General features: G+C 37.3%; 1 protein-coding gene across 1 annotated transcript in view; it reads left to right on the forward strand.

The window, feature by feature from the left end:
- LOC115215617 (ras-related protein R-Ras2) overlaps nucleotides 1–27,519 on the forward strand; it is an 89,948-nt gene that overhangs the window by 61,302 nt on the left and 1,127 nt on the right. Inside the window, exons 3-5 of the mRNA XM_029784843.2 lie at nucleotides 8,922–9,024; nucleotides 10,430–10,538; nucleotides 23,458–23,576. Coding sequence (XP_029640703.1) covers nucleotides 8,922–9,024; nucleotides 10,430–10,538; nucleotides 23,458–23,576 — 331 coding nt within the window. The remainder of the gene's footprint in view (nucleotides 1–8,921; nucleotides 9,025–10,429; nucleotides 10,539–23,457; nucleotides 23,577–27,519) is intronic.

The raw sequence follows: 27,519 nt of genomic DNA on the forward strand, positions 1-27,519 counted from the left end.
CTGCAAGTGAAAGACTAACTCAGTGGTTCTCACCCAGGGTCCTCATCACCCTTCAGCATCCATCTAAGATTTTGTTGTTAAAATTTGCTTGCAATAAACTGGTTATACTCCTATAATACACAAACTATTTTAGCAATTTTTTTTATACAGTTTCTAAATTTAATTATAAAAATATAATAGGATTTTTAAAAACATCAAATGGTTGTGGAGATCTAGTAGAGTAAAATAGGAATTAAAGAAGTCCATAGGAACAAAAATGGTTGAGATCCAGTGCTAACTCAATCTATTCAGCTAAACTATTTTACACCTGTCACTCCAGATTTTATTTTGGTGATGGAGAAGGCATGTTTGAGTGCTAATCAATGTTGTTATTTGATGAATTGCTAAGTAACTTGGCTGTTTTGAATTTTCAAGAACCACATTGTTCAGTACCTTTATGGTTAAGTTTAAAATGTTGTCCTTGACTTATCAAAACTTTAAGCTTCAGAGATACCCCTTTCCCTCGACCTTCCACTCACCCTTGCAAATATATCCCTCTCCACTTGCTTTCTCACAATCCCTCCTAACACCCCTCCCTCTACCTGTGCCTACCCACTACATTCCCCCTATCCAGTTCCTGGTCCACTTTCCTGTATACACCTCCCTGTAACTTGAGTATACTCCACATATCTTTTCCATCTTTCTTCTCTCCTCTCTCTCTCCATCCTCTCTACTCTCTCTCTCTCCACTCACCCTTTCCACTCTCTCTTTCTCTCCTTTTGCTCCCTCCACACTCTGTCTACTGTCTCTCTACTCACTCACTCTCTCTCTCTCTTCATTCTCTCCACTCTCTCTGTTCACTCTCTCTCTCTCTCTAACTAAGGTTGCCATGTGTCTCCCTCACTGCAACACACCTATTTCTGTCCCTGTATTCATACTCTGTATTCTCATCACCTTGCACAAAGCCACCTCCCTCAACACTGCTTCCCTCCTCAGTTGAAGGGTCTTGTCTTGCAGATTACTTGGTGACCTCTCTGCTACTGGTGCCACATAAGAAGCACCAAGTACACTCTGTAAAGTGGTTGGTGTTCAGAAGAGCATCCACCCATAGAAACTATGCCGAAGCAGGTAGTAGAGCTTAGCACACTCTTCTAATTTGCCATCTTCTGTCAAATTGTCCAACCCATACCAGTAGGAAAAGAGGATGTTAAATGATAATGATATGTTTAAAATGTTTGACTGGATAAAAATCAGTTTTGTGAGCAAGCAATGACTTAATAGTCTTAAGTATCTAATTAACTAATTATTTTCTGGCTTGAAACTCTGCATCTGAAATACAGTAATGTCTAGAAACTTTCATATAATGGGGTTATGACCTACCACCTGTAACAATTGATTACTCTTGTAGTATTCGTCAGTATTTACAGGACCAACGAAAAAATAGTGAACATTATCTCTCCCACTTAATCAAAACACACACACACACACACACACACACACACACACACACACACACATACTAAAACACCAGTTGATATTCCAAGCACAAACTTTGTGCTAGATTACTAGCTGCATCCAATAAATCCTAATGAATAGAAACTGAGTTTAATTGATGCATTTGTATTGAACTTGGCAAAGATTACTGTATAGTCGGAGAAAATTCATGCGGTATGGTGTATCTAGCTTGAAAGATGTCTGTTGCTTATGTACTTTCATAATTACTGTTATGCTACTTGACCATTCAAACTCACCTGACAGGGGTGATTTCATCTTCAACAGGAGCAGAAAGTTACAACCCCAATCTGATTAATGATTGCGTGTCCACATGGTTAGAATTTTGTTGTTTATTCATGATTAGTGTTTTATCAAAGGTACAAACAAAACTTAACCTGCATAAAACATCATGCAAGAAATTTAAGATGAGTTAGTGGTATTTCTATGTTACTCTGATATGATCTTATTGCCTCATTAGTGTCATGATCATCATCGTTTAACGTCCGTTTTCCATGCTAGCACAGGTTGGATGGTTTAACCGGGGTCTGGGAAGCCAGAAGGCTGCACCAGGGTCCAGTCTGATCTGGCAGTGTTTCTACAGCTGGATGCCCTTCCTAACATCAACCACTCCATGAGTGTAGTGGGTGCTTGATAAAAGTAGGTTGTGGCGCCCCTAATAGAAATATGTTTGTAGCATAACTGGTGAGGATTATTACTACACATATTTTATAAAAATTTTAGGTAGATTTCAATAAATATATCTATAAACTGTCTCATTGGATAAAGATATTGAAATCCATGATTTGTTGTATGTATTTCCACCAGATAAGACTGAACTCAAAACACTCACATCATCATCATCGTCGTTTAATGACCAGAAAATATACTCATTCAAATGCTATTTGAATAAATCTGCAAAATATATCGTAAATAGCCCAATCAATTTTTACTACCTAGGCAGATTTTAAAATTGTCAGAGTTGTTAAGTTATTTGTACACATACTCATACATATGAGGATTAGAGGGCTTGTGTGGCACATGGAATAATGCTGTTGGCTCTTTTATTTATTTTATTTATATTTATTTTCTTTTTTTTTTGTGTGTGTGTGTGTGTGTACATCTACTTTTACTTTAAAATGAAAATTTGCCTTTTTCTTTATCACAAGTTTCATAAATCAAAATTGGTGGAAATTCTTCAAATGTTTTAATATTTTTGACAATAATTGTTGTCTCTGCTTAACCAACCTAAAACTGTTTTAAACTCCTATTTTGTTCGTTTGAAAATTCAGTAATTCTGTCTGTCCCTCTCTTCCTCCTTTTAGCTCTGCCACACCACACTCCTTTACAAGTTTCCTTATACATTAGGTTTCTGACAGAGACACACCCACAAAGAATTTATAACATTCTTCTGGGTAGGTATGGGCACACATTTTTTAAGCCCTGTTTAAAAGAACTACTGTTGGAATTCCCAGCCAGGACTGTAATATGAATCCCTTTTAATGCTAGAGCAGGTCCTAATGGTTTCCAGCACCTGTTGTTAGTTTCCATTTGCTATTTTCTCCAGCTCAATGGTTTGCAAATGTCACTCAAAGATTTCTTTAAATGTACATTAATTACTGTTTTCCTCTCTCTCTATTCAAAATATTCCATACTTTTATATGTATATGTGTCTATATGTAATTATACATATTCAGATTTGTTCATACTGTATAAAGCATGTGGTTATGTATGTATAAATAAACTGTAATTATCCAGTAAAACTCATACACATACAGGAATTGCATACATACATATCTCTGAAGCAACTAGTTATATTCCATCAAGACATGCTATTTCAGAATGAAGATTTGTTTGTTTTTATAATTCTTTTTCTATTTAGTTTCTGTAAAAAAAAAATTAATAATAATAAACTCTGTGAAATAAAATTCCTTCTGATTGAACTTTTTTGAATTTAAGTTGTGTGATTTATTATTATTATTATTATTATTATTATTATTAGTCTAATTTTGGCAAAATCTTGTGTTTCTCTCTCTCTCTCTCCTTTTTTTTAATTATTCTATTTGTTCATTTATTTATACTTTTATATATTTATGCTTGTAAAGACGGCTAACCTTATTAGTTCTGGAGAAATCTGATGCCAACTTGACGTCAGTAAGTTAGGGACTGGGAAATTGACTGAAAATGGTTCAAAGCTTTGTTACACATGCTGATATTGTAAAGCTAAAAGCTCAACTTTTACCAATTATGAGATTGAAACACTTCTATCCTGTTATTTATTTATTTCATTACCCCCCAGACATGTCAGCATAGCCTAGACAAGCCTACAGTGAAGGCCTTTATGTGGATGCTCAACCTGCTAGAAATAGCAGCTGAATTTTCTTCATGTCCTACCATCTTAAAAAGATGTACATATTGGATAATGTAGACATGGATTACTATGCCTTAATAAAAGGGGAGACGAACATCTTTGAACATCTGATTTCTCTGGGTACTTACCTGTGACTAAATGACATAGCCTAGAAGTAAAAAGTATTAGCTTGTTGCTGACAATGTGGTTCAACACTTTCATTTAATCATCAAAAGCTATAACATTGGTTTATAGTTCGTATCAGTTAGGTTATAGGATCCAGTCTGGAGTGGTCAGCTGTGTCTCTTCTCATTGGGTTTGATGCAATAATAAGTACCAGTAATTTCTGGTGGCAAACTAGAGTGATGTAGACTTCACTACATTTATTGCTTATCTTTCTTTTAAGGAATTGAACTGAAATCAGAAGTTAACCTAGTAAACTTGATACTTGTCACGAAACATTTGATAGATCATATGTTTCCATGCTGCTTATGCAAATAAGGGGTTGGCTAGGCTCTGTTGCACTTCCTACTACTATTTCTCATAAGAATATGTGAAAGTAGGTAGTTACACAGACTTGTCTAAATTATATTAAACCTGAAAAAAAAAAAAGGTAATAAATCAATGGTGATGAGATATGTCAACATGCAAATTATAAAACATTAAATTTCTGGAACAACTGGATCTTCCTTTTTTAGAAGATTGATAAAAACTTTCTAAATTAAAAGTGAAAAGTAAATTTTTCCAAGTTGACAAGTTTTTGTCAATTTTCTTTTAAAACAAACAACAAAAAAAAAACAGAGCCTAATTATATATCTTTTGATTGAATCTTATACATTTTCTTACTTTGTCATTCACTGCTGATATCTGGAACTGAAACAGCAGTCAAGAACTTGATGGGATGTTTCTGTGACTCAAGAAGGTCATTGCTAAATTTTTTATTCATTTCCTTCTTGTTCATCTCCTATCCTCTTGCTCAAATTTCATATTATATTTTGGAGTTATGAGAAGCTAGCTAATTTTATAACCCTTTCCATAAGTTAACCATTTAATGCTCTGAAGCTGTATGTATGCTATCATTCTAACCATTTTGTTTCTGATCTCTCTTGATTTTGTTTGCAATTTTATGAAGGTTATTTAATCTTGTGTGCAAATATTTTTCTCTGATTCTCAGTTCTAGAGCTAATGCTAGTAAATCAAGCATGACAGAAAGTAGGGGTTATTCAACTGGTCTTCGGTGTTCTTAGGAAAGTTCAAGTATCTCACAGGGGAAGCTAACTGAAAGCAAACATTGTCAGTCTTTTATATCCTTATTTCAATCTTCCGCTTTGCTATTCTGTTTAATGGTGCTACCAGGGTAACTGTGATTCTATTTTTGTTATTAATGATTGTCCGGGTGTTGTAATATTCACAGGCTTCATTAAGATTATATGCAGTTGTTGTCCCCCCCCCCCAGCCATATGAAAAACAAATTATCCTTAATTGATTTTTGATTTTTTTTTTCTTCTCAAAATATTTCTTAATTATTTCTTAATTGAGTTTGACTCTTTAAAACAAATGGAATTACATGCAATGTCCCCACAAAGCAATGCAAATATCTCCATCAGAATATGAAGGTGCAAGGAGTCGACATTATTAAAAATCTCCTAATGCTAATAATTCTTAACCTTTCCAAAATCAAAAAGACTGTTTAGTCATGTGAATAACCTAATGTAAGGTAGAAATGCAGTTAATTAATTAAGCATTTAGTGAAGCAAGCCAACAGCTCAACATTACTGGTTGGAAGAAGGAATCTATGAAACCACTCTGTTCAAATAATCTTTAGTAGACATGATGTGACTGTGTTTAATATGCTTTCAGAACTGATTTACTATACTTATACCCTAATAATGTGCTTTGGGAGTGTTGCCAAACTTGCCTGTTAAGACCATCAAACCAATGTCAATAGGGACAATGGATATTATAAATAATGATTTCATATATTGGTGCAAAACCTTAGAATAGATTGTGGTATTGTTCCTGTCTGAAAGGCATTAAATGTTACAAGTGGAATATTTCCAACTTGGAATCACATACATTTGTGATCCCAGTTTCAGAGCTTACCCTAGTACCATGACACTCAGTTAATATCATAAATAATGAGTCATAATGTTGAGTAGAACAGTGTCAACTTCTAAAGAGTTAAGTGTACATACTTGAGCTGTATCTACTAAATGGTATTGGTATCCCTTGCTCCACTTCCTGGCAACAACAGAGCTGGTAAGAAGTAAAAGCAAATGACTGGGTGATATGACACTATGTAGAAATTGGGAAGTACATGACAACAACATATCAATAAATGATTTATTTCTAGAGAGATTGTTGGTTCATAACTTCACTTTGGCTATTGTAAGGAGCAGTAAACTATAATAAGAAGTCAATAGAAGAATGAAAGTGAAATAGTGTTGCTGTTGTTGTTGTTGGATAGCTGGCTAATAAAAATGAATATAAGTTAGCTATAATAATAATAATATTATCACTCACATAATAGAGATATTGTGGATCCTTGTGGTACCAATATATAATGTTCTAATACATAATGACAGATTAGGCAATATTTATGCAAGTATATGATGATATTCTTTTGATAAAACTCACCAATTAAGATGTTTGTTTAGTCACTAAATCTTTTTAGCAATATTTCCAAGAGAACTTTTGAATATGCATATTGGTATTCATTAAAGAATTATCAACAATTAGGTTGTGTTAGGTGACTTTATAATTGATGACTAAATTGTGCAGCTCAGTGAGCCCTAAAAATCAGTTAAGTAATTAGAAAGGATACTTTTTCCCTTCATATAAGAAAATTATAAAATTTGATCTTATGAACTTCCAAATATAATTGAAGGAAAATTTGTATTTTCCTGTACTTGTGTTGAATGGATTCGTTTCAAACAACTACCATTCATTGCTGTATAAATAACTAAACAGATCCAGTTTGAAACCAGCCCATGTTCTATTTAGGTGAAACTAGATACTTTGACTCCTAATCAAAGTAAGGCTAACAGTCATATATTCATTCGTCTACTTTTGAGTTTGATTAATAACAATAAATATTATTAGATTGTTATATGTACAGTGAACAATAAGAATCAAAATGACTTGTATATCTATTCTTAACTAGCACTATGACCCAGCGTTGCCATGTCATAGTGCTAGTACATGCATATACAGCTGCGTGCGTGCGCACATACATGCGAGTACTGTCCAAATCTCTGACCAATCACATACAGCTAGCTGGCATTCAATTGGCATATCAAGTTTCGGGCATTTTGATTGGGTTTTGGATAGAAAATTCACAAAAAAGTCACTTCTATTGATTTTTTAATGGCTTTGCGGGGTGACTGAGGAAATGTAAAGATGTGCACGACCACCCTTGGACGGTTTTGAATGACCATAGAAAGTGCGAGCCCTCTAACTGAAAAATTGTGGATTTGTATAAAGGATACACACACACACACACATTTTGCCGTTTATATATATAGAGATATGTTCTGGCAAATTCAAACATGAATATGCCAATTGCTGTTGTGTTTCATCGCTAGAGAACAATTCCTTGACAAAGAATGTGTGTTCATAACACACTCAATTCATTAACACAAGGGACTCTAGGACAAAGTTGTCACAACACAGATTAAGGTGCCTGGAAAATGTCAGTGTGCGGAATCTCCACAAGGATTTATGTTCTTGGTGAATGAAAGTTCAGGCTTTTGCAGTAAATTTGGAAGTGTCCCACACTATTATTTGGTTGCTAAAAATGAAAACAAAATTGATACTTCAAGAATTGGAGATCAGGAACCGTGACATCCTGTGATCAGTTCACTGTTGCAGTTAGAATTTATATGCAGTGACTCTTGTATTTTGATAAGAACTTGATGCTGTGCAAGATCAGGGAAATTCTAAATGCTTATTAATATTCAAAACATGACAAAACTACCACTGCACTCAAAATAAATTCTGCTAACAGAATGATTTCTGCTGAAGGAATTAGCAAGTATTCATTTTTGTAGTCAATCAAAATACTTATCAGATATGCAAAATCAACAAATTGATGGATTATATTGAAACTTTAGCATCTAATATGAACTTATAGGTTAATTTTCTTGCATGACCACATTCCAGTAATCTAATTCTTCTGGTATTCTTATTAAGAGAATTAAAGATCTGCATCTTTATAGTTTCCTTCATTCTCTGATTCTTTATTCAATGAAATATTCAAAAATCAAGAATTGATGAAAGTTTGGGCTTTTACAAACTGATAAATGCATCAAAAAGTTCACCTTAAATGCATGAATTGTAAAATAACAGGCTTTTCTTTTATCGAAGCAAATAAAATGTATTTTGCTGATTGTTTTGTATATGGAATTACATAATACATTGGTTCTTATATTATTAGTAATATTTTAGTTACTGTATAAGGCAGCAAGCTGGCAGAATTGTTAGCTTGCTGGGCAAGAAGCTTAGCAACATTTCGTTCCATTTTTACATTCTGAGTTCAAATTCAGCTGAGGTTGACTTTGACTTTTATCCTTTCAGGGTCAATAAAATTAAGTTTCAGTTGAGCACTAGGATTGATTTAATCAACTTATACTCTCCCCCAAAATTGCTGGCCTTGTTGCCGAAATTTGAAATTAATATTTTTGTTGTTGCATCTCATCACAAGAACAAGTGTTTGATGGGACCTATTGCTTATCTTTTTACAACAGTATTAGTGAGCTTTTGTAACGTTTCATAAAAATTACTTGCCATTCCATCATTTATTGTGCCATGCTAGACTAATGGTTACTGATATATGGCAGCTTACTCAATAATAAAAAGCTGATTCTGTGGCTGTTAACCCAACATCTGAAAACAATTATTTGATCTACCATATAGAGCACATCTGAATTTAGTAAAATCTCTCCTTTCAGGTGGGAGAAATTTCAAGTTGACCCCCCCCCTCCTCTCTCTCTCTCTCTCTAACACATTCTTTGGTCTATCTGAAGTTTTTATCAGACAAATTACACTGCATTTTGGTATATTTTATGATGTTTCTCTCTTTATTTCTTTTTTTTCTTTATAGTTCTTGATACTGCTGGTCAGGAAGAATTTAGTGCTATGCGAGAGCAGTACATGCGAACTGGTGAAGGTTTTCTGCTTGTGTTCTCTGTAACAGATAGAAGTAGGTAAGTACTGCTAGGATCTATAATGTTCCAGCTTCCAGTTATCAACCAAGATATGTTGAACAACTCCAGCTTTCTGATATTTATTTTACAGCCGTTTCCAAGACTACATATTTAATCAATATATTTCAGCTTTCTTTATGTCACTCAGTGTTGCTGAATTACCAGTTTAGACATAGCAGCATTCCTTGCTAAACAATTCCACATTTCAATTTAACCCCTGAATCAAAAACATTTGTTTGATGTACTTACCATTCTGACTAGTCACTGATTATCGATCAAAAATCAATGGATATTGTAGTTGTGATACCAGTGCTGGTGGCACCTAAAAGAACCATCCGAACGTGGCCGTTGCCAGCACCGCCTCGCCTGGCACCCATGCCGGTGGCGCGCAAAAAGCACCCACTACACTCACGGAGTGGTTGGCATTAAGAAGGGCATCCAGCTGTAGAAACACTGCCAGATCAGACTGGACCTGGTGCAGCCTCCTGGCTTCCCATACCCCGGTCGAACCGTCCAACCCATGCTAGCATGGAAAGTGGACGTTAAACGATGATGATGATGATAATAATGATGATCAGCATTGACAGAAACAGCCATGGCTAGTGATGAATTTGCTGGCTTCTTTCAGGAGGGTAATGGGATTTAAACAACCGGTTCCTAGAAATGATCCAGAAGGTTGATACATGCTTCTATAGGGATGGATGTCAGGCTTTTATTTCTGTACCAATGCAAGAAGTCCACTGTCTTCAGTTGTCAAGCTGGTTTTAAGGGTCTTAATAAATTGGGCTTTTTCAATCTTATGATCCAAATGATCAGAGTATCTTATCAAAACACATGCTTTGTTCAGCATTTCTTTTTTATGTAAAAAAAAAAAAAAGAGACCAAGTTCTTATTTGTGTAAATGTTAAGGATTGAATTATATGGTACAGGTGATCCAGTATAAGTTTGTGCACCATATGCACACCTACAAATATACATTTTTTACATGACTTATCCCTTGTCCATTACAGCTATTACTAATCCTTGGTAAAATATGTATCAAAGGGCAATATTTTTGTTTCTTAGTGCATCACAAAGACTAAGTAGTTTGTGTCATAGAGCTTAGACAGTGTCGAAAGGGTTTTAAAAAGTTTAACACTTTACTACTAAATTTTTTTCAATTGGTAGAAAATAGATGACTATTGACCTCACCTTCTGGCAAGAAATTTTAATTATTTTTAATTTTTAGTAGTCTTAATTAATAAAAAAAAACCAGGATGGTTGAAGCAGAACCATATTTTGTTTAAAATTCCCTGTATCTTAAAGATGTGTGTTTGTGCTTACATCCCGGTCTCTGGATTTGTTTTAGTCCAATGTCATTAAATTTTCCATAGATTGTAATAATTGAATCTCTTTCTCATTGCAGTTTTGAGGAAATATATAAATTTCAAAAACAGATCTTAAGAGTAAAAGATCGAGATGAATTCCCCATGATTTTAGTTGCAAATAAGGCAGATTTAGAAGATAACCGATCGGTAAGTCTTAAAACCACTATTACTATTTTTATATTGATTCATTAGAAAACATGTAAATCAAAGGAATTAAGTGAAGTGCCCAAAAGTTTCTCTTTCATCAGTTGCTGCCTGAAATATTCTGCTCTAAACTTGATATCAGTGAAATGATTCATATTTATTTTAATACTCTAAAAAGATTCAGAGGTCAGTTTTATCATAGCAAGATTTTCTTTCTGATTCACCAATCACCAACATAGAATATCTTTACTAATGATCTTACATCTGTCCGGAAGTTTGCTCCCAACCACATGGTTTCAAGTTGAGTGTGGTACCTTTGGCAAATGTCTTCTACAATAGTCCTGGTCAACCAATGGCATGTGAGTGGATTTAGTTGACAGAAACTAAAAGAAACTCATTGTGTATTTATGTCTCTTCATCTTGACATTGTATGATATTGTAAACAAGTGTCACCATCATACAAGTCATATTGTTCATTTCCAATTTTCCATGAAATTATGTCTGGCCACGGGGAAGTATTACCTTGCTTGGAAACATGTGAGGGTTAGCAACAGGAAGGGCATCCAGTTGTACAAAATCTGTTTCAGTGAATTCCATCTGACCCATGCTAGCATGGAAAAGTGGACATTAAATTGATGTGGTGATTGTAATTCATTGTTGTTGTGGCTGCCCCAATAGAAGTTTAATATTTTAATATACATTGAAGTAGCATATGAGATTTGAAATTTCTAAGGAGGACTATGCTTCAGGCAAGTTTGGTAGAGCAATTAGCTTTCCATGCAAGGTAGGATACTACATCAAGAATGCTACTCGGTAGGCACTATAGTCATTGGTTACAAGTTTTCAATGGACCAGTTACAGGTTTACTGCATTTCTGGTAGCAAAAGCGGCAGTGGAGTGTTTTTGCCTTGTTGCACTACGAATATCATGAAGGACTTTGCACCAAGAGCATCAGCTTTTGAAATCGCTTACCATTGCTTATATCTCTGCTGATGTACTTTGTTAAAGAATATGCACGCACACACACACACACACACACACACACACACAAATATAGTGAAGACCGACCTGAAGTTTTAAGGAGGTTACAAAGGACCAAGTGGATTGTTGATGTGCTGTTCAGGAGGAGACTGTTTTGGCTCTCAGGGCATGACAAAATACATTGTGTACATATATGCACGTACAGTTAGTATGAATGTACATGTATAAACATATTTATGTGTGTGTAGGTGTATCTAAGTTTATCTGCATACTGTGAAGTCTACATCATTGACTTCTTTGATGGCCTCTCATTCCTTTAACACTCTACCATTTCTGCTTCCTATCATTTGCTCTAAGGTACATTCCCCCATATCCTACATCCCTTTATCACTCATTTGTCTATCACCCATACCACTGTTACCTGTGTCTCTCTATCGCTTATGCCTCTTGCACAAATGCCCATTATTGCTCATCTCTCAAATCACTTCCCCTTCTTATCATTCTTGTTGTACCATACACTGCCAATGTCACTAAGATGGCAGTAGATCTCTTCTGTTCACTGTACAATTCCTTTAGTGCAGTAACTAAGTATACTACTGCATCTGTCACCAACAAAATACTCGCTTGCTTTAATTTTTATTCCTTTTTCCTTCATCATTATCACCTTCACCTTCATAAGATCTGGTCATCAAATCTAAGTAGAGATTTCAAACTTAAAATCTTCAAAGCCACAGTCGAACCAATTCTACTATATGGCTCAGAAACCTGGACATTATCAAAGAAGCTTGAGAGGTGGTTGGATGGAACTTACACTCGCCTCCTTATGAGAGCTCAAAATATCTCGTGGAAGCATCATCCAACCAGAGTACAAATATATGAGAAATTACCACCTGTGTCATCTCTTGTGAAAGGTAGGAGAGTCCAGTTTGTTGTAGAGCTGAAAACGAGGTATTTTCTACTCTTCTTCTCTGGAAGCCATCTGCTCGCGATACCAGAGGGTGCACACTCCTACCCTGAGGTAATCTCTAGGGATACAGGCATCCAGCAACGGTACCTCCATAATGCTATGATGGACCATGAAGTCTGGTGTAACATAGTAAATTCCATTGTCTCAACCACGGTCGAACAATGAATGAAATCACCTTCTCATAGTATATGCTTAGGGGACCTCATCAGATATGCTTATACCCCATATAATTTGCCTACACACACTCCTGGTTGTTTGGTATTGACAGCCTTCATTTATCTATCCCTTGTTATCCATCATGCTTTCAACCCTTATTCTCTCTAGTACTGGTGCCACAGTAAAATGCACCCTATGCACTCTGTTAAGTGTAGAATCAAGGGATCTTTTCAGTCATGTCAAAGACTTGACAACCTCCAAACTGCACCTTGTACACCCTGTAAAGTGGTTGGTGTGATCAAACCATAGAAACCAAGGCATGAGTGAGATCTGGTCCTCGAACCCATCTAGGAGTGCGATAATGACCTGTCCAACCCATGCCAGCTTGGAAAGCAGGTATGAAATCATCATCATCATCATCGTTTAACGTCCGCTTTCCATGCTAGCATGGGTTGGACGGTTCAACTGGGGTCTGGCAAGCCCGAAGGCTGCACCAGGCCAGTCAGATCTGGCAGTGTTTCTACAGCTGGATGCCCTTCCTAACGCCAACCACTCCGAGAGTGTAGTGGGTGATTTTATGTGCCACCGACACAGGTGTCAGACGAGGCTGGCAGACGGCCACGCTCGGATGGTGTTTTTTATGTGCCACCGACACAGGTGCCAGACGAGGCTGGCTGACGGCCACGCTCGGATGGTGTTTTCTTATGTGTCACCGACACAGGTGCCAGACGGGGCTGGCGGACGGCCACGCTCGGATGGTGTTTGTTACGTGCCCTCAGCACGGAGGCCAGTCGTTGCGGTACTGGCTACGATCACGTTCGGATGGTTTTCTTATGTGCCACCGGCACTGGTACCACAAGGATACAAATTCCATTGATGTTCATCTATTTTGATTTGGTTCGATTTGATTTGATTTGATTCGATTCGATTTTCACTTGCCTCAACAGGTCTTCACAAGTGTCACAAGAAGGAAGGTATGCACAGGTGGACTGACTACGTCCCAGGTAGGGGCCACGGATTATGGCTTCACTAGTCTTGCCGGGTCTTCTCACGCACAGCATACTTCCATAGGTCTCGGTCTCTAGTCATTTCCATGGTGAGACCTAACGTCCGAAGGTCGTGCTTCACCACTTCGTCCCAGGTTTTCCTGGGTCTACCTCTTCCACGGGTTCCCTCAACTGCTAGGGATTGGCACTTTCTCACACACCTATCTTCATCCATTCTCGCCACATGACCATACCAGCGCAATCGTCTCTCTTGCACACAACAACTGATGCTTCTTAGGTACAACATTTCTCTCAAGGTACTAACGCTCTGTCGAGTAAGTACACTGACATTACACATCCATCGGAGCATACTGGCTTCGTTCCTCACAAGCTTACGCATGTCCTCAGCAGTCACGGCCCATGTTTCACTGCTATGTAGCATAGCTGTTCGTACACATGCATCATACAGTCTGCCTTTTACTCTGAGCGAGAGGCCTTTAGTCACCAGCAGAGGTAAGAGCTCCCTAAACTTTGCCCAGGCTATTCTTATTCTAGCAGTTACACTTTCAGCGCACCCGCCCCCACTACTGACTTGGTCACCTACATAGCGGAAGCTATCAACTACTTCTAGTTTTTCCCCCCGGAAAGTGACGGAAGTTGTTTTCTGCAGATTTTCGGAGGTCAATGCTCCAGAGCATCTGCCACATACAAAAACTATCTTCCCAGTTAGCCTACCTTTGACATTGCTGCACCTCTTATGTGTCCATAGCTTACACTGGGTACATCTTATAGAGTTTCTACCTACACCTTTTCTACAGATCGAGCAGGGCCATCTTCCTGAGGATATTTGTGGATTTTCTAACTTTCTACTTATTAGTACTTTGGTTTTAGCTAGGTTGACTCTAAGGCCCCTCGATTCTAAACCCTCCTTCCACACCTGGAACTTCTCCTCCAGTTCTGATAGTGACTCAGCGATTAGAGCGAGGTCGTCAGCATAGAGGAGCTCCCAGGGGCAACCTGTCTTGAATTCCTCCACAATTGCCTGGAGGACTATGATAAATAGGAGGGGGCTGAGTACTGAACCCTGGTGGACCCCAACCTCTACCTTGAATTCTTCTGTGTACATGCTGCCAACTCTAACCTTACTTACGGCATCTCTGTACATGGCTTGCACAGCCCTCACCAGCCATTCATCTATCCCTAGTTTCCTCATTGACCACCAGATGAGGGATCGGGGGACCCTATCAAAGGCTTTCTCCATGTCAACGAAAGCCAGGTACAGGGGCTTATCTTTGGCTAGGTATTTCTCCTGCAGCTGCCTTACCAGGAATATAGCATCAGTGGTGCTTTTCCCTGGGACAAACCCAAACTGCATCTCATCTAAACTAACTCTCTCTCTAATTAGTTGGGCTATGACCCTCTCCGTAACCTTCATTACCTGATCCAACAGCTTGATACCTCTGTAATTATTTGTATCCAGGGCATCACCTTTACCTTTGTAGCAGTTGACTAGTATACTGCTACACCAGTCATTGGGTATGACTCCTTCGTGTATCACCTGGTTGACTATACGGGTGACTAGGTTATAGCCGACACTGCCAGATATTTTGAGCATCTCTGCAGTAATTCCTGATGGGCCTGGGGCTTTCCCTGTCTTCATGCTTCTAATTGCCTTAGCTACCACGGAACTATCAACTCGGATAGCTGGTCCCTCTGTTGGGTCAACATTCGGCAGACTCTCTTTATCCCATTCATTTTCTTTATTCAGCAACCTTTCATAGTGGCATCTCCAAACCTCTCTCTTTGCATCCTCATTTAGTGCAAGTGAACCATCATCCATGCGAACACACTTCTCTCCTACCACATCACGATTCTCTCTCACACACTGTCTTGCAACACGAAATACCTCAAGTCTTTCATCCTCACAGCTCAGAACATTGGCAAATTTTTTCTTATCCGCTTCCCCTCTGGCTAAATAAACCTGTCTCCTAGCTTCCCTTTTGGCTGTCTGATACAATTCCCTGCTACCACCGTTCTTCCAGTCCTTCCAAGCCTGTCTCTTTTGTCTAATAGCCCTGTCAACCACAGTGTTCCACCACCATGTTACTCTGGGTCGAGATGGTACTTTGCTCCATCCACAGATCTGGTCAGTGGCTGTCAGCAGATTGTCCCGTAGGAATCTCCAGTTGTCTTCCACATTAAGTGAAGCTATATCCCCTTCTATTTCGTCAGAGGCTTCGAGTAGTATGTCTCTAAATCTCTGTCCATTTGCAGGATCTTTAAGCTTCCAGACCCTTCTCCTCCAAGCTGGTCTTCTTCTGGGCAACCATTTAGCTCTGATCCTGAAGTCACTAACTACTAATCTATGTTGGGGAGTACATTCTTCGCCTGGGAAGGTTTTGGCATTTATAATCAGCCCTCTTTCCCTTTTTCTGGCAAGGATGTAGTCAATCTGGCTGGTGTGTCTGCCAGAACGGTAGGTGACTAGGTGAGAGGTGGGTTTCCTGAAGTGGGTATTGCAGACCATAAGGTCATTTGCATCGCAGAACTCCAGCAGCCTGGTTCCTTCCTCATTTCGAGAGCCAAAACCGTAGCCTCCATGGACGCCATGGAAGCCCCCGACATGTCGTCCAACATGTCCATTGAAATCACCTGCCACGAAGAGAAGGTCACTGTCATTTGTCAATGAGGTAGTCCGCAATAGGGTGTCATAGAATTGGTCTTTTTGTCCTTCCGGTAGCCCTGGTTGAGGGGCATATGCCGAGATGATGGTAGCTGTCCTATGGTGAAGAACTAATCTAATTTTAATTACTCTGTCACTTACTCTGACTACCTCGATTACCTTACCTACCCATTTCTCCGCAAGAAGTATACCCACGCCCCCGACTCCGTCAGTGTTCCCTGCCCAGAAAATCTTGTACCTGTGTTCCTTGCCTGTGAGGAGCCTAGCAGAACCTCCTCTCCACCTTACTTCCTGGATACAGCATACATCCACACGTCTCCGTTCAAGCAGCTCTACAATCTCTCCAGACCTACCTTTCAATGTGCCAACATTGAGCGTGCCAACTCTGAGGGTTTGGGAGGTGTGGGCATCAGAGACCCTGGGACGAGGGACAGCCGTGTCATGTACCTGAAAAGAAAGCTTGCATTTGGCAGATTTCATATGGAAACTCTCGACTACAACCTGCATACTTTTCACAATTTCACAAATTTCACAATTTTCACAAATGCCATCAGTAATATATATATATATATATATATATATATATATCATCATCATCATTTAACATTCCCTTTTCTGTGCTGGCATGGGTTAGTTGGTTGGATGATTTGACAGGAACTGACAAGCCAGAGGGCTGTGTCTAATTTCAAGATCTGCTTTTATATGGTTTCTACAGTTGGATGTCCTTCTTAACACCAACCACTTTCCAGAGTGTACTGCATGTTTTGTTTTTTTTTTATGGCACCAGCCCAAAGGTTGCCAAGTACTCACACAAGGCAAGATCCTTCAGCTAAGTGGGATATGATATTGAAGGATGTGAAAGTATGGTAGGAGGACAGGAACAGGTGTCTTGCTGAAGAGAAGATATGTGGCTTCCCAGCTAGAAAAAGAGAGAGAAATGATGAGGGCATATATATTAACCAATGGTGTACGTAACAGACAGATGTAAACACGTCTTTATGTATAATATATCTGCAGACAGAGAAAGAGCTATCAGCTAGACTAGTTTCAATCCTGTGTTAGGATGTACTTCCATCATTGGGCTGTAACTAGTCCAACTAATTTCTGTTTTTCTACCCACAAAGATATTTTATGAAAAGATATGGTTTTCACATCTGTCTATTAGAGACAATGTTGCTAAATTCTATTGATATATTCTCTCATAATGAATAACAATGACACAAAATACTCTTAACAAACCAGTAATATATTAATCAGACTATCCAAGTATGTGTTGTGTATGCAAATCTTATTTCTTTACTACCCACAAGGGGCTAAACACAGAGGAGACAAACAAGGACAGACAGACGGATTAAGTCGATTATATCGACCCCAGTGCATAACTGGTACTTAATTTATCGACCCCGAAAGGATGAAAGGCAAAGCCGGCCTCGGCACAATTTGAACTCAGAACGTAGCGGCAAACGAAATACGGCTATGCATTTCGCCTGGTGTACTAATGTTTCTGCCAGCTCACAAATCTGTCTATTTGATGTAATGAAAACTTAGTAATAGTACAAATTGACAGCAATTAGAGTGTCGGATAAAATACCTTGCAGTATTTATCCCACCTTACGTTCTGAGTTTAGATCCCATTGAAGTCATCTTTGCCTTTCACCTTTCTGGGGTCAAAAATAAAGTCTCAGTCAATATGATGGGCTTCTATGGTTTTTGTCCATTACATTCCACTCACAAGGTATTAGTTAAGCTGAGACTGTAGTAGAAGGTACTTACTTAGATTGCCAGGCAGTAGAATTGAATTTGGAAATGCATGGTTGTTAAGCAGACTTCTCAACCACGTAGTCATGCTTGCATTCATGGCTGTGAGTTTAGTCTACTGTGGTAGTGGCCAATCAGAAGTTTAAAACTTGTCCCAGCCATTTTTTCTTCAGCACAATATATTTTTCTAACTTCAATATTACAATATACTACTACAGTTACTCAGCAGTAAATGGGTAACTCTCCAACAGGCTGGCATTCTATTTAGGGAAAATGTTGGCCTTTCTACCTAGGCATCATTCAAAAACTACAATAATGCAAGGAAGCACATTGTGACAGCAGTGTATAACATTTGAGAGACTGGTTGATTCAGCTATTTTGTCAACATAACTGAACAGTAAGTGACTGGGAGGGACATCTGTGAAAATATTTACTCCAGTAATACATACATGTCACAGCAACATCAAGATATCTAAATTTTCTTAAATAGGGACATACAACAAGAAATGGATTCGCTTTTGAGCAATGACTTTTTTGCAAAACATCTTGTATTTTGGTCAAAGATATTACCCAGATTAACTCTCTGTCCATGCATTCCCTGCAAATATTAACATTCAAATGTTAAATTTGAACCTTGAAATCAATCTTGGGTGATCTGGTAGAGTTATGGCACTGCTCAACACTGCTCATCTTCATTCATTTTATGTTCATTTTTGTATGTTAGCATGACTTGGACTAAATGAGGACAGTGAATTGGTAGAGCCATCAGAGCATCAGATAGACTATCCTACAGCATTTGTTCCAACTCTCTGTACTCCTAATTCAGATCCTGCCAATGTCAACTTTGCCTTTTATCCTTTCATTGGATGGGTGAAACTGTAAGAACCTCCAACCAGTTGCCTTCCAGTATTTGCTTTCTGACTTAAAATCCCACCATGGCCTACTTGCGTGATAAACTAAATACAACATCTTATTTAATACCACTATCTGGTCTTTGTATGCTTTAACAGATTTCACTCTGTTGCAAGCAATCAGACTAGGTCTCTCGTTTGAAGATACCTTCCTCCTGCCAGTCTCAAAGTTCCTCTTAAAAAGGATCATAGGCACGATCATCCTTCGTGGCTAAAAAAAAAAATCCCAAAAAAAAGTCTGGGCTCGTCTTTCTCCCACCTTTCTTATTATTCCATTCTCTTCTTGATTTTGTTCCAGCTTTTTTCTCTGTTTCTCTTCTTTTTACTTTCCTGTTCCTATATCTCTCAGATTCTCTTCATTCTCAATCTTTCCAGTCTTTTTCTAAATTCCTATACCCTCACTCTCTACCTCTCTTACCATCCCATTATTTTCTCTTTCCTATTTTACTTTTCTCTCTCAACTCTCACTTCTCTATTTCTTATTGTCTCCCCTTTCTTCTCGTCGTCACCAACACTGCAACTGTTACTATTAATAACCAAACTCAGTGTAGTATTAGCACTACAACAGTAGCAGCAGTAGCAATGTCTAAAACCTCTAACTGTAACCTTTGCCCAATGCTAGCTAGATATTTCTGCTGTACAAGCAAGGCATAAACATCTTAATGAAATATCCCGTTTTTGTTTACACTATGTCTAGACAGAATCTATCTTGGCATCATTCATTGTGTGTGTGTGTGTGTGTATACATGCACACACATACACACACCTCTCTGTGATGTTGATCATTTCTTAATGGACTGAATATCTTGTACCTACTCGCTTGAAATAAATACAAATCATTCTTCTAAATAGGTTTCAGTGACGGTGGGTTGTTGTTTGTCGGTAGAAGTGACTCCATTTCTGAGTTTAGCCTCCTCACCACCACTACCAGTACAATATCAAATTCTGTAGCAGGGATTGGAGTTCTGAGCAGATAATGTTTATACACAAGTTGACTGCTGTACAGATGTGTGTTGTTAACTTCCTCTTGGGTAACTGGGAAACAAAGTAGACTGCTACCTTTAAGTTAGGCCCTTTAAATGTGTCTTATTTCAGTTGCTGTATTTTCTGGTTTACAAGTCACATTTTTTGGACCAAAATTTGCAATTAAAAAAGAAAGGTCAACTTATACACCAGACAACTTTGGTGGACCAAAATTTCCATGTGAAATGCAGTAAAGTTTGGAAAGATAGTGACAATGTTTGAATGTTTATGCTATATACTACATCAACAATAATGAGAGTCGTGTGACTCTCATTAATCAAAATTCTCATTTTCCTGAGGACACAACTTCTTTGCTCTAGTCTATAGATCAATGTGGCATTGCTAACTTCAAGAGCTGTTATCTGAGAAGAACTTTGAAACAATTCATAAAAGCCTCTAATAGTGAGAATAAAACAGGTCTATCTAATTGAGTGTCTAGTTAAACAAGCTTTGTTTAGATAATAATTATTTCTGACATAAGTGCAATATCAAAGCTTAGGTAGGGAAGGGAAACAGACAGTTAAATCAACCTCAGCAAGGATTTGAACTCAGAAAGCTGATATGGTAATTGAAATAAGATACATTTGAAACTTAAAGGGCCTAACACGAAGGCAGAGGTCTACTTTATGTCCCTGGTTGCCTAAGCAGAAGTTAACAACACACATCAGTCAATATGTGTATAAACATTAACCCAGAAGGCATTTTGTTCACTCCTCTAACAATTCTACCATCCATTGCCATTAATTTAGCATCAAATTGTCTCTATGTATTATACCCATCACTTGCATTAAAACATCAATGCAGCGCTGAAAATTATAGGAATGCATTCCTATAGCTTCTTTGTTTTTTCCCTTTTTTTCTTTTCTCTCTCTCTCTCTCTCTCTAAAAAGAATACAACCACATTTATGCATGATAATAACTTTTGAGCATAGACAGTGCAGTATGTACACAATAAAGACATTTCAAGAGAGATATTTTAGGAATCAAATAAGAATACAGTAATATCTTTGGCAGAGTGGATACTTGCCACAAATGATGTTGCCTCCTCCTATGTAACGGTAGGAAGCAGCTGCCATTGCAGCTAATTCCTATCATTACATCTTGCAGGGCTGAAGAACTTATCCAAAGTTGTTTGACCCTTATGACATACCATCTCTTTTATAACTCATTATTGGAACTGAACTTCTGAATGAACTTCTCTTGTATTATTCATGGTTACTGTCATGATCAGGATATCATTCCCTTAGCCACATCTTTCCAGTCAACTGAAGCACAGTGGATGGAGCTGCTATATCTTCTTGCCCTGCAATTTCAACAGTATCAAGTTCTCTTTAGACAAACTTCTTCAAAGGGACTTGTAGCAACTCAACATCGTCCTTGATTTCTTCAAACCCTACATCATAGGCCAGTATCACAATATCTTATTAAACTTCATGTAGACTTTTTACTGGCAGAAAACCAGTAAAGTCACAGATATTCTTTTCAACTCTAGGCACAAGACCCAAAACTGTTGGGGAGGGCACCAGTCAGTTAGATTGACCCCAGTATGCAACTGTTACCTAATTTATTGACTCCAAAAGGATGAAAGGCGAAATTTGAACTCAGAATGTAAAGACAGACAAAATACCACTAAGAATTTCATCCGGTGTATCATCGTTTCTGTCATCTCGCCACCTTAGTAAAGTCACAGATATTGTCTGTTCAAATGTTTCCCTAATATCATTTGTAGCTGAGGGTCCCACTTCATCTCATGACTCAGCTATGTTACTATAAGTTTCTTCTTTCCATCATTTGCCTTCATAAGTTGTTTCAAAGTTATTTTCAGTTAAAGTACCTTAGAGTTAGCTATCACACCTCAGTGTATTGACTGGAGCAAAGAAGCTTAGCTCTTGTGAATGTGTTCCGTCCTCATATTAAGTTTACTGACTTCTTTGATGCATCTTCTATAAAGAGCAGTGCTTTGTTGAACATATTACATCTGATATTGTACAGCAGGGCAATAAATATTTGTAAACTAGTCTTTGAAAAAGCTCATAGACATCCAAACCTTCATATTTGAATCCCAAGTAGATTATATTTAGTATAACCATTGAAAACCCATGGATTTTCAGAATGTTATACTAAATATAGAGACTTTAAATTTCAAATCACCATTAGTATTTTCTCCCTCCCACAAGTATTGGATGATTCTTGGAAGCTTTAAAATACAGAGCTATTTTTCAACACTGTAGACATATGCTTGTAGGAAAGCTAATTCATGAACATTGATTGTTTGTTGTGATGTATTAGGGCTCAATCAGCAACCATTTTCTGCAGTTCCCGAGGATAATTTGTAGCAGCCTCTGTATCAACACTGGCAAATTCACTAGTCATTTTTATACTGAGCAAATACTAGCTAAAAAAGTTTTGACTAAGAAGTTGTACCATCCTCTTTTGGCAAATTGTAATACAAACTTTTAGTTTTTGCTTGAGTGACCATTGTATTATCAACACATTATGTCCAATTTGATCATTGATCCACATACTCAAGAGCTGTTTCCTTTTATTCATCACATCAGGTCTTTGTGAAAACAATGTTTGAGGAGTAGCTACTTGAGTGCTTTGCCTAATTTTGTCTTTAAGTCATTGTTCTCACTGTAGACACTGCAAACTTTAATACTTTTGCAATAAGGCTGAGCAAACTTTTGTAAAACATCAAGTGTAACACTCAATGTATAACTCCTTTTCACACTACTGTATTCACTTCAACTTGATTGCTTCTTTCTTGTCATCTTGAATAAGTGTAGTGCACTGTACTCCATGTTCGTAGTTAAATGTGTCTGTGTTAGTTAGAGTCAAGAAATTCCCATCGTATAATAAAACAGCAGAATCTGAGGAGAGTAATGCTGTTCTGCTTCAACAAAAAGTATTAACCGTATCACTTCAAATGCAAGAATGGAAATAAGAAAATAACAGGAGTGGAGGAGTGATGTCAAAGAATACAAGCTGTAGAATATGGGATGAAGCTTTGTCAGTTGAAAACGTTGCATGCATGAACAAAATAGGAGTTAGAAGGAAAGAGCAGGTAAGTGTTGGCAAGACTTTTGGGAGCAATGAAGAACAAGGTGTGAGAAGAGGAGAGTGTATTGTAGGCTGCAAACAGCAAAAATATACAGAGTAAAGTGACAGAAAAATAAAGAAACTAATAGCCGGGCATATCACACCAAATATATATTATATTATCATGATATATATAGGTATCATGATTTTAGTTTTTTATAGTAAAGTTTACTTTTTAAAGAGCAAAGTTAAACTTGTATCTTGAAATTAGTGGTCATCATCATTATGATCCTATTTTACAATTTCTGAAAGTGTGGAATTTCATAACCAGTTTTCCTCTAACATGGTCAATGCCTCTGTTTACTTATGTATGATCTTCTCATTTTATGAAAGATTTTTATATATTTATTCAATACAGGTTAGTAAAGATGAAGGCTTGGAACTCGCCAGGCAGCTGAAAGTTAGCTATACAGAAGCAAGTGCCAAAAACAGAATGAATGTTGACCAAGCATTCTATGATTTGGTCAGAATTATCAGGTAATTTTTTTCTCCAATTTGATTTTAAGATGAACATCCTTTTCTTTTAATTCTCTCCCTCTTTTTATTTATTTATTCTTTGTTAATTTTATCTGCTTTGCTTAATAAATGAAGCAATATGAAGGTACAAATAATTTACTTCTCTGTAGTAATATCGTGAATAGATTGAAGCTGTTATTTAGCCTCAGGTCATTCCTGATTAAGCATATCTATGATGAAGAACATTGAAGATATGGCTATTTGGTTTCATTTCAAGAGTAGTGTGCACAACACTACCTTATCCAACATATCCTTTTCTTTTTTAAGATGGAATGGTGTGATTTGAACAAGATAGATTTTGCTAATATTTTTAGTAAGTTGAACAACTATGTAGGTTCATTAGTTGCTGTTAACTGGATTTTTCTGTGGATGAAAATATTTTCCAAGATTGTTACCAATGTCGCCTTACTGGCACCTGTGCTGGTGGCATGTGTAAAAAGATTCGAGCGAGGTCATTGCCAGTACTGCCTGACTGGCACGTAAAAGGCACCCACTACACTCACGGAGTGGTTGGCATTAGGAAGGGTATCCAGCTGTAGAAACTCTGCCAGATCAAGACTGGAGTCTGGTTCGCCAGACCTCAGTCAAATCGTCCCAAGCCATGCTAGCATGGAAAGTGGACGTTAAACGATGATGATGGTGATTTGAAATGCAGTCTTCACTACAAATACTGCAACATTCACTACGTAATTGTTTAAAGTCCAGCAAACTTGAAATGGTCTTTCCATTGAAAACCAAAATATCAGCTTAGTCAAGGTGAGTTAATGTACAAAATTAAAATTGAAAGGAGCCTCTAATTAGATATTCTTGATGTGAGGAATGGTATTTGCTGTTCGCAAAATATTTGTCAGCTTTATAAAATATAGCAATACTAACACAATTGGCCCACCTCGTTCAAGTTAATAAGCAAGTTATGTATCCAGACTTGGCAAGAAAGTTTGAAAATATGTATGTCAAAATGATGTCTACATGATTAAGCTTTTGGACTTCTGGCCTTTAAACTATAGCCTGAATCTTAGCTACATGAATTTAGTTTCATTGTTGTAAATTGTTTGAAGAAATATGAAGTCTGGCAACCTTGGGATATTGTGTTTTTAGTGTATCATTTTGACTGGAATAGATTTTTAAGTTTCAAGTAGTTACTGTACTTTCCTCATTCCATGACTTCAGTTTCTGGAATGCATTGTGTTCTTCAGGTACTACATTTTATGTTACCCTAGTCTATTTAGCTGAAAATGCATACCAACTGAGTGATGGTGTGGCATTCTCTCCCTCCTATTGTCACAGGATCAGAGATGGGAGGGCTGAGAAGGTGCCTGTATCTGCTTACAACTCCACAAGCATCTAAAACAATTAATGAAAATATGCTATGTACTGCTAAGTTATACTCGCTTGTGAATGATGGCCATGATTTTTTTTGTTTTTTACTTCCTTCATGGTCCATATTTACTACTAAAGAATTGTTTGCACAGAATAAAATTCAGGATTTCTAATAAGAATCTACAATTTATCATGTTCCTGAACAAATCTTTCAGTTGTAACACTCTCTAATGTTGTAAATATAGACATATAAAGTTAAGTAGGTTTTTAGTTCAGCTACATTGCAATGCATTTCTTCAGACAAAGACAGTTGCAATTTTCCCATTGTAAAAATTTAAGTGCCATTCCTTTTTCACAACTTCACAATTGCTGTTCTTTTAAAATTAAGTATAGTGACCAGGAATTATTTAATGTAGCCATGAGACTGCACAGGGGTCTGAGAATTGTGGATAGACCAACTTTTTAGAAAAGATTCCATTGCACAGAGTTCGATCGTAATGTGATGATAGACTAGCCATTTTATGAAATATAAATGGCTACAAATGCAATGGATGCTGTTAGAAAAGTGTTCATCAATATATTCAAAGAATTAGGTTTAAAGATCACAGTAGATACAAACTAAACAGAGTTCATTTCTTAGGCATAACTCTTGATTTAAGAACTCATAAATACTACTTTTATAGTGTGGTGTATGCTTGGAGGAAATTCCTCTCTCTCTCTGTTATATACACATAAATACGGACGTAGTAGACAACAGCTAGCCTTCAGCTGCCCTTTTGGACCCTGTTGTGTTCACTACTCTGATTGGTTGGTATTAGCGCAATTTGTCTTTTGCCCTATTGCGTGCCAATATACAACCCAACCAATCACAGCCTTCTAATAAGGTCACGTAAGACAGTCTCTTCTAAACCTCAGTTTGCGCCGACTGCTCACTATAAAATTCTATTGACACATCGAGTCAATGTCTTTTGGTTCCAGACCTTTTAAGGTCTAGCCACTGACCACACAGGATACAGACAGTTCCAGCAACAACACAACAGCAGCCATATGGAGACTCATCAACTTCACCCAGCAGCATTCAGGACCTCCATCTCTGTCGCCATCAACACTATTAGAAGGTTGCAATTGGTTGGGTTGCATATTGGTGCACAATAGCACAAGAGACAAATTGCACCAATACCAACCAATCAGAGTTGTGGACACAACAGGGTCCAAAAGGGCAGCCGAAGGCTAGCTGTTATCTATTACATCCATATTTATGTGTATGTAACAGAGAAAGAGGAATTTCCTTCAAGCGTACGCTACAATAGTAAATCTAATGAAAATATGCAGTTACTAATATAGATTTCAACTATCTCCTAATAATCCTTAAAAATTTAGTTAATAACACTAGTAAGTACACATCTATCTTATTCTCTGATGAGAAATCTTTTAAACATGTTACTCATTATTACAATGATATTTAAAAGACTGATTTTAAAATATATCATCATCATCATCATCATCATCATTTAACGTCCGCTTTCCATGCTAGCATGGGTTGGACGGTTCAACTGGGGTCTGGGGAGCCCGAAAGCTGCACCAGTCCAGTCAGATCTGGCAGTGTTTCTACAGCTGGATGCCCTTCCTAACGCCAACCACTCCGAGAGTGTAAACAACACTAATCTTCATAAATGCAATGGTAGGAAATAAAACATGGTATAATTCTCCTATAGTTTAAATGCCCATGCAATTTTAGTAGGATTTTCAAAAACCTTATATAACAAATATTTTTTCATAAGCCTTATATAACATCTTTAATAAATATTTCATACTGTTTTATTTTCTGATTATCCTGTTTTGAGAACAGTATGCATTAATGACTGAAAGTAAGCTACAATCACACCAAAACTCTGTGGCTAGTATAAACAGTAGAAATCTTATCAGTATAAATGTGCAAAATTCTTCTTTGTGTTACTGCAACAACTCTAATATCTGCTCTTGTAATGATATGTGGCTTTCTAGAGTTTATCAAACTAATGCAAACAGTGAAGCAAAAAGACATACAGATTTTACTGAATATCACTTTAAATCAAAAGATATATACACTCAGACACTCAGAAATGTTACAATGGGTCATAGAATACAGTAATAAAAAAGCCAAATGTATTTGGAGTTTAAAGGATACTAATATAAACAATTATAAAATTGTTTTGTTCATTGTAGAACGTGAGTCCTCCAAAGCAGAAGTTTAGCATTTCATCACAATCTTTTTGCAAATTTAAACTAAGAATGGAATTGTCAAATTTTTGTAGAAAATACTGAAAAGTTTCCAACAACAACTAACTAAAATAATTTATTTTCTACATCAAGGATTTGCCACACTGTTCAAGATTGTCATATAATAAAAATAACATTGATTTGTTCTTGAACATTAAAACTTCGTTAGCAGAAGTTGTCTTCTTTCCTCCAATATATTGTTGCTCAGTATACACGTGATACTGGAGACATGAATGTATCATGGTCTGCACATGACAATTAACTGGATGTCTGTGGGACACATTTTCTACTTTGTGTTTTTCACATACGATCAAATCTCTATATA

Source organism: Octopus sinensis, linkage group LG9 (genome assembly GCF_006345805.1).
Source record: "Octopus sinensis linkage group LG9, ASM634580v1, whole genome shotgun sequence".
NCBI classification, from domain to species: domain Eukaryota; kingdom Metazoa; phylum Mollusca; class Cephalopoda; order Octopoda; family Octopodidae; genus Octopus; species Octopus sinensis.